The following is a 15,716-nucleotide window of genomic DNA, read 5'->3' as shown; positions in this document are numbered from 1 at the left end:
GCGTGATTTCATTGTGTTTCAATTCAAAAAACCTATGCATTTTTTATGAGCCCTGAATACAGGACCAACTTGTAATTGTCTGAGTAAAATATTTCTCTTTCTAATTTGCCCTTTGCTGTTGACATTAAGCACTGTAGCATTATTTCTGGACTATGTCACAAAATATCCATAATTAATACATACTGTGACTGGAAAGATTTGAAAGGACATTACCTGAACTCTAAAAATATGATTGAAAATCAAAAACTCCAACTAAATGGTCAAGGAACAATGGATTTTCAAAGCTAAGGTCAAGCCTCTGTGAGGGGAAACAAAACTGGGAAAAAATTAAAAGGTAGCCAATTATATTTCCAAACTGTGTGGTATGTAGAAATAGCCCGCGCGTGCAGAATTCAAGAAAAGTCACACCCTACAGAAGAGGGAGGGCTGTTGAGGCGCCTCTGGATTGTTCTGCTGCTTCATTGCTACTCATAGTCATGAATTGGGGTAGAAAGGTGGTATAACTGTGAAGACCAGCACATATTCTAATAAAAAGAAGCAAAAAAAAAAATCAACTTACCCTGAGGGCTTCTTCAAAAGACGTAAAATGTAAAAAAAAAAAAGCCAAACAGAAAAAAAAACTATCATTTAAAATGTGTGGATATTTGCATTCTAAGGACATACTAATATAGCTACAAAGGTTACAAAAGAAAACAAAATATAGAATTAACAAATGCAAAAATCCCCACACAATATCTGTGTAGTATTTTTTTTAAGCTCTTTATTGGGATATAGTTGCTTTAATGTTGTGCCAGTTTTTGCTGTACAACAAAGTGAATCAGCTGTATTTATACATATATCCCCATATCCCCTCCCGCCCGCGACTCCTTCCCACCTTCCCTATCCCAGCCCTCTAAGTCATCACCCATCATCGAGTTGATCTCCGTGTGATGCAGCAGCTTCCCACTAGCTATCTATTTTCCATTTGGTAGTGTATCCACATCAATGCTATTCTCTCACTTCGTCCCGGCTTCCTCTTCGCCCCCACCCCATGTCCTCAAGTCCATTCTCTACATCTGTGCGGTATTTTTGATTAAAAATTTTATGTAACAGAACATTCCCTTTTCCTCTGTACCATCAGTAGGCACATTCCATTTTTTCCTTCCTCATCCTCCTGATGTTACCAGCATCATCAGAATTCATTGAAAACCATTTCAGTATGAGGATCACGTTGGAAATGTGATACAAGTATTTACTATAAGTGTTAAATAAGAGCTTACCATCTAAAAAGGGAGACCTCTCCAATAGAAATAAAATCACCAAATACAGAGAAATGCTAATATAGAAACATAGCCAGGCCACACCAAGAGATACAGGAAAGGTAATGTTGTTGGTAATGAAGAGGAAGTCATCACCTGCCCCTTCTCCCAAATGCGTGAAAAGAGACTGGGCACAGTTTAAAGCCTGGTAACATTTAAGCATAAGGACATATTCGTTGTGATTCAGAGGAAACTTTTTTTTTTTAATAGTAATCACCTGATGGTGATTTAGGCCTTTAGAAAATGTTAATGTCCTCACCTAATACTATAGTCTAGGGGCTTGAAAGGGTTAATATAACTTTCAGATCCTTGCCTCATATATAGTGGTGGTAGAGGATTGGGGAGAATTTGGTTTGTTAAGCCAGACCATTCCTTTCTCTTACTCTCCTTTTTTCTTCGTAAAAAGAGCAGACCACTGCTCCCAGTTGGTTGGGGGAGGGTCTCTGGAAGAAGTAAGGGCACCCGAGGGTTGGGCATTAGTTAACCAGCATTTGGGGAGGGTCTCCAGATACAGCAAATAAAAATACAGGAGACCCAATTAAATTTGAATTTCAGATAAGCAGCAAATAATTTCTTCGTACAAGCATGTCCCTTGCAATATTATATTGCTTGCAGTTATATTGTGTGGGACATACTTGTATGAAGAAATTATTCATTACTTATCTGAAATTCAAATTTGACTAGGTTCCTTTATTTTCCCTGGCAAACCTAATTTGACATCTACCCTGGGGTTGCCTTTGAAAATACCAGTCGAAACCCTGGGTGGGCTGTGGAGAAACAGTTTATCACATACCAATGTTTCTTTACCCTCATGTCATTGATCCTCTGTAGTCAGAGGAGGCGCCCTGCTCAACTGAGGCTCAGTGAGTTTGGCCACCCATCTCCCAGCCCACTCCAAGTTAGAGAGGAACTGCTGACCTAAGACGCTTCTCCTGTGACTCTAGCTTTGTGAGGAAGCAGCAAAGGAAAGACTCACTGACTGTACATCTTCTTCTGTCTTGAAATGAAAAAGCAAATTAACTATTTTGATTTCAAATTCAATGTCATAAATATTTGATTTTGGAAAACAACCTGTCCAAATTATAGTAATCATTGATAGTATTATAAATAATTTTAATGCTAAGGGAAAATGTTCATCATATAACAAGTGAAAAAACTTAAGTAATGGTATGTTCACTATGATCCTGGTTTTGCTTCTTGAAAGCACATTTATGTAGAGAAACTGATACGATATATATCAAATGTAGGCCTAGAAATTCGAATGGTTTTAAAATTTCCTTTATCTGTATTTTCTAAATGTCCTACCACAAGCATATTACATTTGAAATAGGGAAACGAAGAAATTAAGATTTTTTAAATTATAAAATCATCTTTTGAAAGGATTTTCTGAGTTAAATTTAGTTTCTATAATGCTCTTATCTTGGAGGGTTAAACAGAACCCAGTTTTTTAGAGCTGAAAATAGACTAAGAGTCACAGAGTTAAATGGCTCTCCCAGTAAATGTCATGAGACTTGTCTGACACAAAATAGACATGGTTTTGGTGACGTATCTGAGAAGCTCCCCCCAGCCCTGTGTCTCAGATTGAAATGTTGGGTCAGCGATTCAATTCCGCAATCAGTTATTACATTGAGGAGCTCTACTGTTAGTAGATATGCCTTTCATTCAGTGAGGTCCATTTAGTGTATTATTCTCCTAATGTATTTGAGCCTAAATAATATTCTTAAGGTCAATTTCTTGTTCCTCTTTACAGTATATAAAATGTTTTGGTTTTTCATTGAAGAAATGAGTCATTTGACATTTGTGTTGTTTTCATACAGCCGATGGAAAATGTCTGGTGTCGGTTGGTTTAGACGATTTTCACAGTATTGTATTTTGGGACTGGAAAAAGGGAGAAAAGATCGCCACCACCAGGTAAGAAGCTGCCGAGGTCTTACGGCATCCTGCCGATGATCACACTTCAGTAAACGTCGATAGTTTGCATTTTCTGGTAAGATTTCACCTTCAAACTCAGATGAAATTCACATAGAAAGCTTTAACACCTAAGTGAAAACGTATTGTAATGTTTCATGGTGACAAACCTGATGTAGAGGAATTAATGTTTGTTTCAGGGAACTGGAAAATTCTGAAATCCTTTCCAGAGAGTTACTCATCACTTTGCTTTTAGTAATACATGCATTAGCTACATCCAAGCTTTTTACCAGCAGTAGAGAAGCAGCTTTTCTCAGTCTTGTGCCTTGCCCCTTGTTTTCCCACTGTCTTAGCATCTGGTGAAGGATTGTCAGTGTCACTGGAGTCAGAAGTACCATTTGTCATGAGGCTGCAGCATGCAGGAAAGGAGGCCCGCCGTGTGCATCTGCCACTCACTTTCAAAGCAGGCAAATTGTTTCCCTAATCTCCCCATCTTATAAATAGACTTTCCAAGACCGACTGCTGTTTATAGACCACCTGTCCTCCCTTACCCCAGCCTCCCTCCCTGCTGAATCAGCCCTAAGCCTGGACATTGCTTTCCACTCCTGCTTGCATTGGGCTTAGCCGTGTGCCCGGCCATGATCAGAGGTCAAGATAGTTGGCGGCCAAGGCCCAGCAATACAGTTTGTAGCCCCAGGCATGTTATCAGTTTATTTCTCTACTGGTTCTTCCCTGCATAAACCACCTTCCTTTTTATCTTGCACCGTAAAATTATTTTTAAATTAATGGCTTTGAACACCAATGTTCACTTTTTTCCCTCTACAGTATTAAATAGGGAAAAAAAAGGTGTTTTTTTGGCAATTTGATATAATGAATGAAGATCTATAAATTGCTGGAGACTCAGAGAAGGAGCAGATGGAGCCTTGAGGACTCCAGCTGACCATCTTAGGAGAGAAAGAGGAGCTTTTCTGATGACTGCTATTGAGATAGAATTCTTGACAGCGAATGGCAGCTCATACATCTGCCTACCCAAGTGGTTTTTCTCTTGGTCTCTCTAGTGTTTCTCACGGTTGTATCACTCCCTGCTGCTACTCAGATTCAGCTTCTAATCAGAACTCTGCTTTCCTCCTAGATTAATATACTGAATTTTACTTTAATATTTTTGATAGCATACCATCTGCATTATAGATAATTTCAGGCAAAGCACATGTCTGCATTTCAAAAGCAACAGAAATGCAGTTTTCCTGCTAGAAAACCCTCTGCAAATGTGGGGGGCTCCCCTGTTGAATGCCAGAAATAGTAACAAAAATGGAAGAAAGAAATATTTATTAATATTTTAGAAGTATATATTTGATATGGTTGGTAGTGTTACTTCTATCTCATTAACACAAAGTGACTTGACAGCCTTATGTTAATAACAGTTTATTTTTGAAATTGCTCGTAAGCCGTACGTCACATTCCCCAAACAGGACACCTGCAGAATTGTCCTCAGAGACCAATTTTGCAATTGTAAAATTCACCAGTGCTTTTTCCAAGGAGTGTCAAAGATTGTTAAAGTTCTTTGGATGAATACTACATTTTTAATAAATAAATAAATAATGTTTACAGAATGTTAAACATAAATATTTATGTAAATAAGTAAACAAACAAATTAAAATTCTGTTTATGGCCTGAGATTAGGGTGCTTGAGTAGACAGAAACTTTAAAAACAGGGGCATGAAAGAAGTGACAAAGGAAAAGGAGTAATACTTTACTGATGGGCCCTCACTGGCTTCCAGGAGTCCTTGTAGCTCCTCCTCTGATTTACTCTCAGAGGATGGCTCAGTGACACCCCTCACTCTGCACTTCGGTGTCTCAGTCGTTGCCAGCATCACCTAGCAGGGCTTAACAAGGAACCTGCTTCCCACGGGTTTGTGGTTCTGGCAGGCTGTGTTCTATGTAGCACCCATCACCCAGGATGTGAGATCTCCCCACTCCCCAGAGGGTGGCATCACCATCTGTGGCACCGATACCCAAGGCTGATGTGTGCCTTTTGTACTCAAAAGCCAACCTTCGTTTGTGAACGTGTTTAAGTGAACCTACGTTTTCATCAGCTCAGAGAAATTAGAGAAGTTCAGAACTGGCCCATAGAGATCTTATTACAAGATCTTGATGAGCCTTGATCCAATCTCTTTGCACAATTTTCTTTTTGGATCGTTGCTAATTTTCACGATTGACTTCATTCACCTCCATCACAAATGAATTTTTTAGTCTTTTTTTCCTTTTAAAGATTGTTCAGATTTTAGCCTGATATACAAGTAACCCATTTAATAACCAAGAACAATCTCTTATGAGCAGTAGTGAAATAGCCTGATATCAGTGTCATTCAGGGCAGAACAATGAGATGATTAATCAGGCACCTCTGTGTCCCTTTATTTGGATTTCCATCACACGAGTAACATGACTGGGGGGCAATGACTATTTTTGACAAGCTTCATCTCAGAAGTTTGAACAGTGGGGATATTAAGCAAAAGGTACAGTTATCAAGGTGCATAACAAGAATACGTCAATGTTAAAGAGAAACAGTTGTGCTACTAGAAAACTTACGGACAAACCTTATGCCCATGTGGAGCAGGGACGTGGACCTTCAAAGTAGGCGTTTCTGTATTAGCTCTGCTGCTTGATCTATTTTAGGTCCCTACCCTTACTACAGTCCCTGCATACCAAATTGACATCTTTCCTTTCTCACGTTCCTTTTTTAAAAACGTGTCTCTTTTTTAAAATAACACATTAATTTTTTTCTGTTTTCAAAATAATACACACTTATAAAAAAAAAGTTAGAAAACACAGAAAAGCACCAAGAAGAAAATGAAAATAAAAAAAATAAAAGAAAATTATTCATAATTCTACTACCCAGATATAGCCATGGCTAACATTTTAGCATATGTTCTTTGGTATACGTTCTGCTAGTATTTTTATCCATTTTTATTCATGTATGTGATATTATGCATATTGCTCTATAAGTCCCTTTTTTTTTTTCCACTCACCAACATATCACTTCCCTTTCTTCTCAATGTTACCTGGCTTATTTTATGTTATTCTATATTGTAAGCCATTTAAAATATTCTTTGGAGCTGGGGTATAAATCAAACATTCATTCAGTCTTCCAGTTGTGGGCTACCTTCACAAAAAAGGAGAAAACCAAATCACACACACAGGACTGGGCCTCAGTGCAAATGAAAGGGTTTTGAATAGAGAATTTGGAAACCAACTCACGTGGTGTATGGCTGCCCTTGGCTTCTGGAAGAAGCTGTTTCTTGCCTCCTCCCCTGTGCTTTCCAGTAGAGTTTAGAATGTGGCCCTACGTGGTGAATTACCTATGACTCAGGTATAAGGAATCGCCCTCGATTAGGGCAGCAGTACAGACTCTCCTACATTGTTATTCTATCAGTGTAGGACCTAAAACTCTTTCCGTTTTGTTTTTCTTACACACACACACACACTCACTCACTCACTCACTCACTCACTCACTCACTCACTCACTCACTCACAGAGTTGTAGGCAACTTCCCTACAAATTCAGCAAGTGTCTAAAGGGAAAAATAACAGAGGTATTCAATGAATGTTCTTTATTTAGGTGTTGACATTAACTAAACATTTATGTGGCATCACTAGTCAGTTTAGAATTTTAGCTACAAGAGAAACAACATTGGTGTTTTTATGATACCAAGAAATTAGATGAAAACTAAAATGTACTCTTGAAAAGACTTTTCCAACTATCTAATTGTTTGACATTGTATAGACATAAGCAAACAAAACAATGCTCTTCTCTGTGTAGGGGGTGTAATTTGTGATATCTGTTCTCAATTTTCATTTCAGTTTTCTCTCGCATCTTCACTGCAAAGTTTATATTAATGATTTAGATGCTGTGGGGATGGTCCTTCGATCAAGAAATCTTTTGATGTTTAATGTCTTTTATGATTATCTGTTTCATTTCTCCTCTTGTGTTAAGCACATTTTCTCTTCTCTTTTATCTAAACCTTTTCCTCTCTGTCCTAATTGTTCCTGATACTTTCAGGAACAAGTAATGTATCTTGGCCCTGGTGTCCATGCTTCACTTTTGACTTTCAAAGAAACAAAGAAAGTTCGAAAGTCCATTTCTCCTCCTTTTCCTACCTTTCATTGTAGGGCCTACATAACAGGTATAGAGATGCTCTGTTCTTCCTTTACTTTTCTTTTAACTTTTTATCATGGAAATTTTAAAAGTTACGCACAAGGGGAGGAAATAGCACAATGAACTCCCTCTACCCATCACCCAGCTGCAACATTCTACAAATGGTACAAAGCTCTTCCTCCCCCTCATTTTTTATTTTTACTTTCTTTTTTGCTATAAGATTTTAAAGAAAATTCAAGGCATTGTGTCATTTGACCTGTATATACTTCATTAGGCATGTCTAACTGAAAAGACTTATTTTTAAAAACCATCATTACATTATCACAACTAAGTAAAGCAACAGTAATTTATTTCTTCATTACTCAATTTATAATCAGACATTTCTATTTCGAAGATGAGGATTGGTTTGTTCAAATCTGCATCCAAACAGGGCCCACGTAGTATGTTTGACTGTCATCTCTTAAGCCTCTTTTAATTTATAGCAGTTCCCCCCTCATCTTATTTGTGCCATGGATGCATTTGAGAAGCGAGGTCATTAGATCTATAGAATATGTCACATTTTAAACTTGACTGAGTCTTCATGAAAGCATTTCAGGCATTTCCCATAAATGGTGGTTAGATCCATAGGCTTGATTAGATTCGCATTCAGTTTTTTTTCTTAATGCTAATTTTATTGATAAATAAATCGTATACCATACAATTCACTCATTTAAAATGTACAGTTCAATCACTTTGTAGTGTATACAGATGTCAAATTTTAATGCTATACACTTGAAACTTACATAATAAAAATAAATGAATAAAGCGTACAATTCAGTGTTTTTTAGCATATTGACAGAGTCTTGCAATCATTACCACTATCTAGTTTCAGAACACTTTCACCACCTCAGAAGAAACCCCATACTCATTAGTACTAATTTACTTTCTGTCTTTGTGGATTTTTGTATTCTGGACATTTTCTATAAATGGAATCATACAATATGGGGCTCGTTGTGACTGACTTCTTCCATGTAGCATAATGTTTTAAGGTTCGTCTGTGTCATAAAATGTATCAGTACTTCGTCCCTTTTCATTGCTGAATATTTTATTGTGTGGATCCTACCACATTTTATTTATCTGTTCATCAGTTGATGGATAGTTGGGTCGTTTCCCCCTTTTGGTTATCATGAATAATGCTGCTATAAACATTTGTGTGCAAGGTTTTAAGTAGAAGTGTGTTTAATTTCTCTTGGGTGTATACCTAAGAATAGAGTTGCTGAATCATATAGCAACTTTATATTTAACATTTTGAGGCACTGCCAAAACACATTTCAAAGTGGCTACACTATTTTACATTTCCACCATCAAGGAACGAATGTTCCAATTTCTCCACATACTTGCCAACACTTATTATTGTCTCTCAGTTTGTTATAACCATCCTAGTAGGTATGAAGTGATATCTCATTAAGGTTTTGATTTTCATTTCCCCAGTGGCTAATGATATTGAGCATCTTTTCATGCACTTACTAGACATTCATATATCATCTTTGTAGAAATGTCTATTTGGATACTTTGCCCATTTTAATAGGGTCACTTGTCTTTTTATTATTAAGTTGTAAGACTTTCTAAAAGTGCATTCTGGATGTAAGCCCCTTATCATGTATAGGATTTGCAGATATTTTCTCCTAAGTTCAATTTTTTAGTCAGGAGTACCTGATACATATTTCATGTTTCACTCATCAGAAGAAACATCATTAGTGGCATACCAGAGAGTCAGGGCAGTGGGAGTAGTACTTGCCAGGTACAAGCAATAGGGCTTGTATTATCTGTAGGAAATTTTTTAAAGAATAATAAAACCAACTAAAAGCCAGTCAGCTTTTTATTATTCCCATGAGCCAGCAATACTAAACAATGTCAGGGATGGAATTCCTCTTTCTCAAAGCAGATCACCCTTCCAGTACACCCTGTGGTGTGCCACTGCCTCCAAATGTCTGGTTCTCCTACTCTTAGTAATACTAAGCCCCATTGTGGGTTCAACCTGATCCTTCTATTAGAAAACTTCCCATCAATGTATTTTTTAATGGTTGTAGCATCCATTTACAACTGTGGGTGAACTTGATTATTTAATTAGGGGTTGAAAATGATAGTTTTGTAATTCTATTATACATTCTTCATATTAGCTAAAATTCTTCTATAAAATAAGAATTTTCCCACATGAATAACTTGGTTTCTCTGAAATACAATTCATACAGGCAGTAGTCCTTTAAATATTAGGGTTATTTGTCTGTCTGTAACTTGCAGTTTGTCATTTGTCTCTTGCGTTTGCTATGATGTTTTTCATCGTGCAAAGGCTTTTATTTTTATGTAGTCAAGTTTATCAGTCTTTACTACTTCAAGATTTTGAGACCTATTAAAGAAAGTGTTCCCTGTCCTCAGGTTAAAAGGAATCACTCGTGATTTCTTCTGATCTGCTATCTTTACATTTAGATCTCTGAACTATTTAGAATTTATCCCATTATCTATTATGAGGAACAGATTCAATTTTATCCTTTCTCAGTATGGCTATTAAGGTGTTCCAAAAACATTTTTCTTTTCCCTTTTATATAGATGTTACTTTTTAGAACAGGTTTAAGTTCACAGTATTTTCTCTGTTCAGAAAATACAAAGTTCCCATTTACCCACTATCCCAGCCACCTTCAGATCCCCACCTGGCACCAGAGTGGTACATTTGTTGTAATAGATGAAGCTGCATTGACACATCACTATCACCCAAAGTCCACAGTTTACATAAGGGTTCACTCTTGGTGTTGCACATTCTATGAGTTTGACAAGTGTATAATGACATATATTTACCATTATAGTATCATGCAGAATAGTTTCACCACCCTAAAAAACCCTTTGTGCTCTGGCTGTTTGTCCCTCCCATCCTCTATCCTGGAAACCACTAATCTTTTCACTGTCTCCATAATTTTGCCTTTTCCAGAATGTCATTTAGTTGGAATTATACAGTATATAGCCTTTTCAGATTGGCTTCTTTCACTTAGTAATATCCATTTAAAGTTCCTCCATGTCTCTTCATGGCTTGATAGCTCATTTCTTTTTAGCACTGAATAATACTCCGTTGTCTGGATGTACCACAGTTTTTTTATCCATTCACCTACTGAAGAACATCTTGGTTGCTTCCAAGTTTTGGCAATTATGATTAAAGCTGCTGTAGCATCCATGTGCAGGTTTTTGTGTGGACATAAGTTTTCAACTCCTTTGGATAAATACCAAGGAACATGATTGCTGGATCTTATGGTAAGAATATGTTTAGTTTTGTAAGAAACTGCCAAAATGTCTCCCAAAGTAGCTGTACCATTTTGCATTCCCCACCAGCAATGAATGAGAATTCCTGTTGCTCCACATCCTTGCCAGCATTTGGTAACATACACCATTTATTTTAAATATTCATTTTTTCCCCATTGACTTGAGACCTGTCTTTATTATGTACTATATTTTAATATTCATTTGGGTCTCTTTCTAGATTTTCTGTTTTGCCATTGGTTTGTCAGTCACTTTGTGCACCAGTACCACACTGTTTTAATCATGAAGCCTTTATGAGTTGTTTTAATATCTAGGAGAGCTACTCTTCCCACTTTGCTTTTCTTTTTCAGAGTTTTCCTGGCCATTACTACTGTTTTATTCGTCCAAAAGAACTTTAAAATCAAGGTGTCACTAACTCCAGGTTAAAGAACAGACAGTAAATGCTCTTTTCTTATTGGAATCAAGTTGAATTTATAAACAAAGCTGGGAGAATTAACATCTTTATGATTGAATTTTCCAACCCAAGAACATGGAATGTGTTTCCATTTTTTAAAGTCTACTTTTCTATCTTACAGATATGGGGTGTTTTGTTGTTGTTGTTGTTGTACTCATTTATATATAGTGCACAGTTCTTGTTAAATTTATGCCTTGATATCTTTGTTGTTTATAGAGTCCTTTCTTCCAATATATTTTCAGCTGGATATTGTATATATTAAGGTTACTGATTCTGTATTTAATTTTATATACCGAAACCTTTCTAAATGATCTTATTTGCCGTTGTTTTTACATTATTTTCTTCTGAATTTTTTAGGCCTATAATTATATCATTTGCAAATAGAAATAGTTTTACCTCTTCCATTCCAGCACGTGTGTCTTTTTTTTTTTTTTTTTTTTTTTTAGCCCTTGTCATTGTATTAGGTAATATGTTCAGTACAGTGTTAAGTGGTAGTGGTAATAGTCTTGTTCCTGACTTTACTGGAAATAACATTAAGTAAGAATCTAACTTTCGAGTTCATACACACACAAATACACCATGAATAAGCTACTATTCCAGCACGTTCTGTTTTTAAAGGAAGGATAAAGGCACACAACGTCTGGAGAGCCAATCTGTGTATAGTTGGTCTGGAGTGAATCTGTATTTCTCAGTGAGAGTCAAGAGCTGCAGGGAAATATAAAAATCTAAGGGATAGCTCTAAAGCATCCATTAATTCCTACTTTATTGAGTGTTAGTTGAGTACTTTTTAAATCACAAATGACTGTTAGGGGTTTTTGTGAAATGCCTTTTTGGCGGCAGTGAAAGTGATAATTTTCACAGAATTTTTATAATTCTCATATATTAATATGATGAATTGCATTATTTGATTCCTTAATAATGAACCACCCTTGCATTTGGTCATAATGTACTATTTTTTTAATGTTGTTAAATTCTCTTTGCTAATATTTTATTTAAGATTTTTGTATCTGTATTCATAAAGGAGATTAGTCAGTCATGTTCTTTTTGTTAATTGCTTTTCTTTCACATAATGAGAGTTAGGTCCTAATATACCAGAGAAGACCATCAAATAGTCCATTAAGACCAGTAAATCTTTAGATTCTAATATGATTACCTTATACTCTAAACCAGAAATTTCCCTGGCACTGTCGAATGCTGAATTACAGCTCCAGCCTACAGTCAGTACTCACTTTTATGTTTATTCTTCTGCCTCTTGGGTTATAAACTTACATTTCTGAATGCACAGCATCCTTGAGTGCCTTAAATCAGTAGATGACATCCTTTCTCTCTCCATGCATGTGAGCCAGGGGCTTCAGTTTCTTGTGAATACATTTCTAGCTGAAACTCTGTTTAACCCAAAGTTATGCCTTCCACAGCAAGAATATTACATTTGAAGCATCTCATAAATACTTTTACAGTATCTTCTCCCTCCTCTTATACAAGACCTCTGCATCCCAAGAATTACAATTCTAAAGTGGTGGCATTAATTTTATCTTATGGAGACATTCTGATCTATTTTAAATATTTCATTAATTTGTTTAAAGTAGACTGTGGTAGCAATATTAGGGTAAGAAGGAAGGATTCAAACATGTAAGGAAAAGCCAAAGCTCATTATTTTAATGTAGACCTCATGTGTGTTTTAAATTGTCTTCTAATTTACTTGTCCTGTTAGATGTGCTTAATGAAAGTTAGACCAAATGCATGCTTTTAATAAAACTCTCTAGCAGTGCTTGCATCAGAACTGGAATTTTCCCCCCTATTTGTCTCTTACAGAGGACATAAAGATAAGATATTTGTGGTAAAGTGTAACCCACACCATGTTGACAAGCTGGTTACAGTTGGCATCAAGCACATCAGATTCTGGCAACAAGCAGGTACTGTTGTTTAGGTTTATCATTTATGTGGCTGAGAGGTTTACTCCAGCTGGGAAAAAAAAAAACCCCACCACCACTACCTAGCCTATCTCTGCAATCTAAAATTAAAATATGCCTAAAAGATGTGTGCTCCCAAATAATGTTTTAGCTGTGAAGCTTAGAACACTCTATATGATGCCATGCATATTCATCAATGTCTAGAAAGTTTTGGGAAATGTTCTGCTGTGAAAACAATTATTTTTGTATTCAGTCATCAGTTCTGGAAGCAGTGATTATGTTGGACTGCTGAGCAGGAAATAATCACTTTTGTTGGGTGAATAAAATTTTCAGTATTTTGAGCATTCTTTTATTAGTTTATCACTGCATTTAGCACATGAATTAAACCCTGACGCACAGTACACTACACACAGTAAGCGGTCAAAATAAATACTTGTGGTTTATAATACTGATAATAAGGATGAGTATCTAAGCAGGGCAAAACATGAAAGGATATCTTACTCTTCTCACTAATAAGGCAGACCTTTATTGGGATTGTTTCTGAATTCTTAGTATCAGCTTTAATATCAAGCCCTCATCTTTTACTGGACAAAACATAAATAAGCTACTATTTGAATGCTTTCTGCTTTTGAAGAAAAGGCTGTGGCACTCGCCATGTCTGGAGAGCAAGCCTGCAGACAGTTGTCTGGAATGAGTCTGGGTTTCTCAGTGCTCAGAAAATACAGGGAAATGTGAACATATAAAGAACAAACCTGATGTACTTCTCCTACACAGTGATTCATTTTTCTCACCCCAAAGTTGCTGTGGTAAAAATTGAGGCAAAACATACATAAAACATGTTTACATTTTACATTACAGCCACTGCTGTTTTCAGTCTCTTTGGTCAGCATTCAGGAAGACTTTCCTGGCTCCCCCAGGCACTTAGTCACTCCTTCCTCTGGCTGGCATAGAACTTGTGCTGAACCTTGGTTACATATTCTCTCCCCAACCAGACCCTAAGTTCCTTGAGGGCAGGAACTCTTTCTTTTCACCTTTGTACCCCAGCATCAACCACTATGCCCGCCACAAAGTAGGGATTCAACAAGCTCTGAATTAATGCGTGAAGGAAAAAACCTTTTATAATGTTTTTGGTATGATGTTTCCTGCCATTTTAATACATCTTTATGTAGACAGGTAATGTAGACACATTGGGTTTTTCACTGAAGACAGTTGTTCTAAATGTTCATAGACAGTGTCGATTTTTCAAAAAGTAATAAATATTCTTGGTCCACTCCAGGTGGGGGCTTCACCTCTAAAAGAGGAATTTTTGGAAGTGTTGGAAAGTTAGAAACAATGATGTGTGTTTCTTATGGGCGAATGGAAGATCTGGTGTTCTCAGGAGCAGCTACTGGAGATATTTTTATTTGGAAAGATATTCTCCTACTAAAGACAGTGAAAGCTCACGACGGGCCCGTGTTTGCTATGTATGCATTGGATAAGGTATGGTCTGTTTTCCTTATTAGCTTTCTAAAATTTTAAGTTAGGCTTAGGAAGGTCCACACCAAGAGGATGCCTGTGTGTAAAAACAGTACTCCCTGAATTAGGAAGTGTTGTCATGAATGGAGGGGAGCACAAAGTGTCCTTAAATTTCTCTTTTGTTTGTGATTATTTCTTTATGTGCCGTTTCTATCCTCTTTTTTCACACTCATTCTTCCTGGCTGTCACTCCTAAGAACTCCTTAAGAAGTGTTGGGATAAATGTAGACACACAGTAGCAAGAGAGCCCTGAGAGAGATTCCAACATGGTCTTCCTCCTTGGTGGCACGATGAGCAGAGACCTAGGAGTGCCTGGTGGTTGAATTATCGTCCCTCCCATCAGTTTGACCTGAGTTATGTTGACAACCAGCTTGCTCCTGTGTAGACAGGCTCAACTTTCACAAGTGTGTCAGAGTGAAGTCTTTTCACTGGCTGTGTTAGTCAGGGTCCTCCAGAGAAACAGAAGCAGTAGAATGTAGATGTACACATACAGACACGTATACAGATACACATACAGACACACATACAGATACGCATACAGATACGTATAGACATACACACACATAGACACAGACAGATACACACACACACACACACACACAGAGACACACACACACACATAGACAGACACATACACACACACACATAGACACAGACACATACACACACACACTTAGACACAGACACATACACACACACGCATAGACACAGACACACACACACACACACACACAGACACATACACACACACATACACACACACACACATACACACACACACAGACATATACACATACAGACACACATACACAAACGTATACATATAATATACATATACAAAAAGGAGATTCATTATAAGGAGGTGGCTCATGCAGTTATGGAGGCTGAGAAGTCCCACTTAAGCCATCTGAAAGCTGGAGACACAGAAAAGCTGATGGTGTAATTCAGTTCAAGTCCAAAGGCCTGAGAACCAGAGGACCCAATGGTGTAAATCCCAGTCTGAGGATGGGAAAATGTAAGATGTCTCAGCTCAATCAGTGAGATGGGAAAAAAGGAGGGTGATTTTGTCCTTCCTTTACCTTTTGTTCTATTCAGGCTCTCCGTGAATTAGATGATGTCCACCCACATTGGGGAGGGCAGTTTACTGAGTCCAGCAATTCAAATACTGATCTCATCCGGAAACACTCTCACAGAC

At 37.1% G+C, this 15,716-nt stretch overlaps 1 protein-coding gene across 1 annotated transcript in view; it reads left to right on the top strand.

The window, feature by feature from the left end:
* Positions 1-15,716, top strand: part of EML6 (EMAP like 6) — a 247,629-nt gene that overhangs the window by 164,180 nt on the left and 67,733 nt on the right. Inside the window, exons 16-18 of the mRNA XM_057743235.1 lie at positions 3,116-3,209; positions 12,910-13,010; positions 14,284-14,486. Coding sequence (XP_057599218.1) covers positions 3,116-3,209; positions 12,910-13,010; positions 14,284-14,486 — 398 coding nt within the window. The remainder of the gene's footprint in view (positions 1-3,115; positions 3,210-12,909; positions 13,011-14,283; positions 14,487-15,716) is intronic.

This window comes from Hippopotamus amphibius, chromosome 7 (assembly GCF_030028045.1).
Source record: "Hippopotamus amphibius kiboko isolate mHipAmp2 chromosome 7, mHipAmp2.hap2, whole genome shotgun sequence".
In the NCBI taxonomy this organism is placed as follows: domain Eukaryota; kingdom Metazoa; phylum Chordata; class Mammalia; order Artiodactyla; family Hippopotamidae; genus Hippopotamus; species Hippopotamus amphibius.
This window is presented reverse-complemented; position numbering and strand designations above follow the sequence as displayed.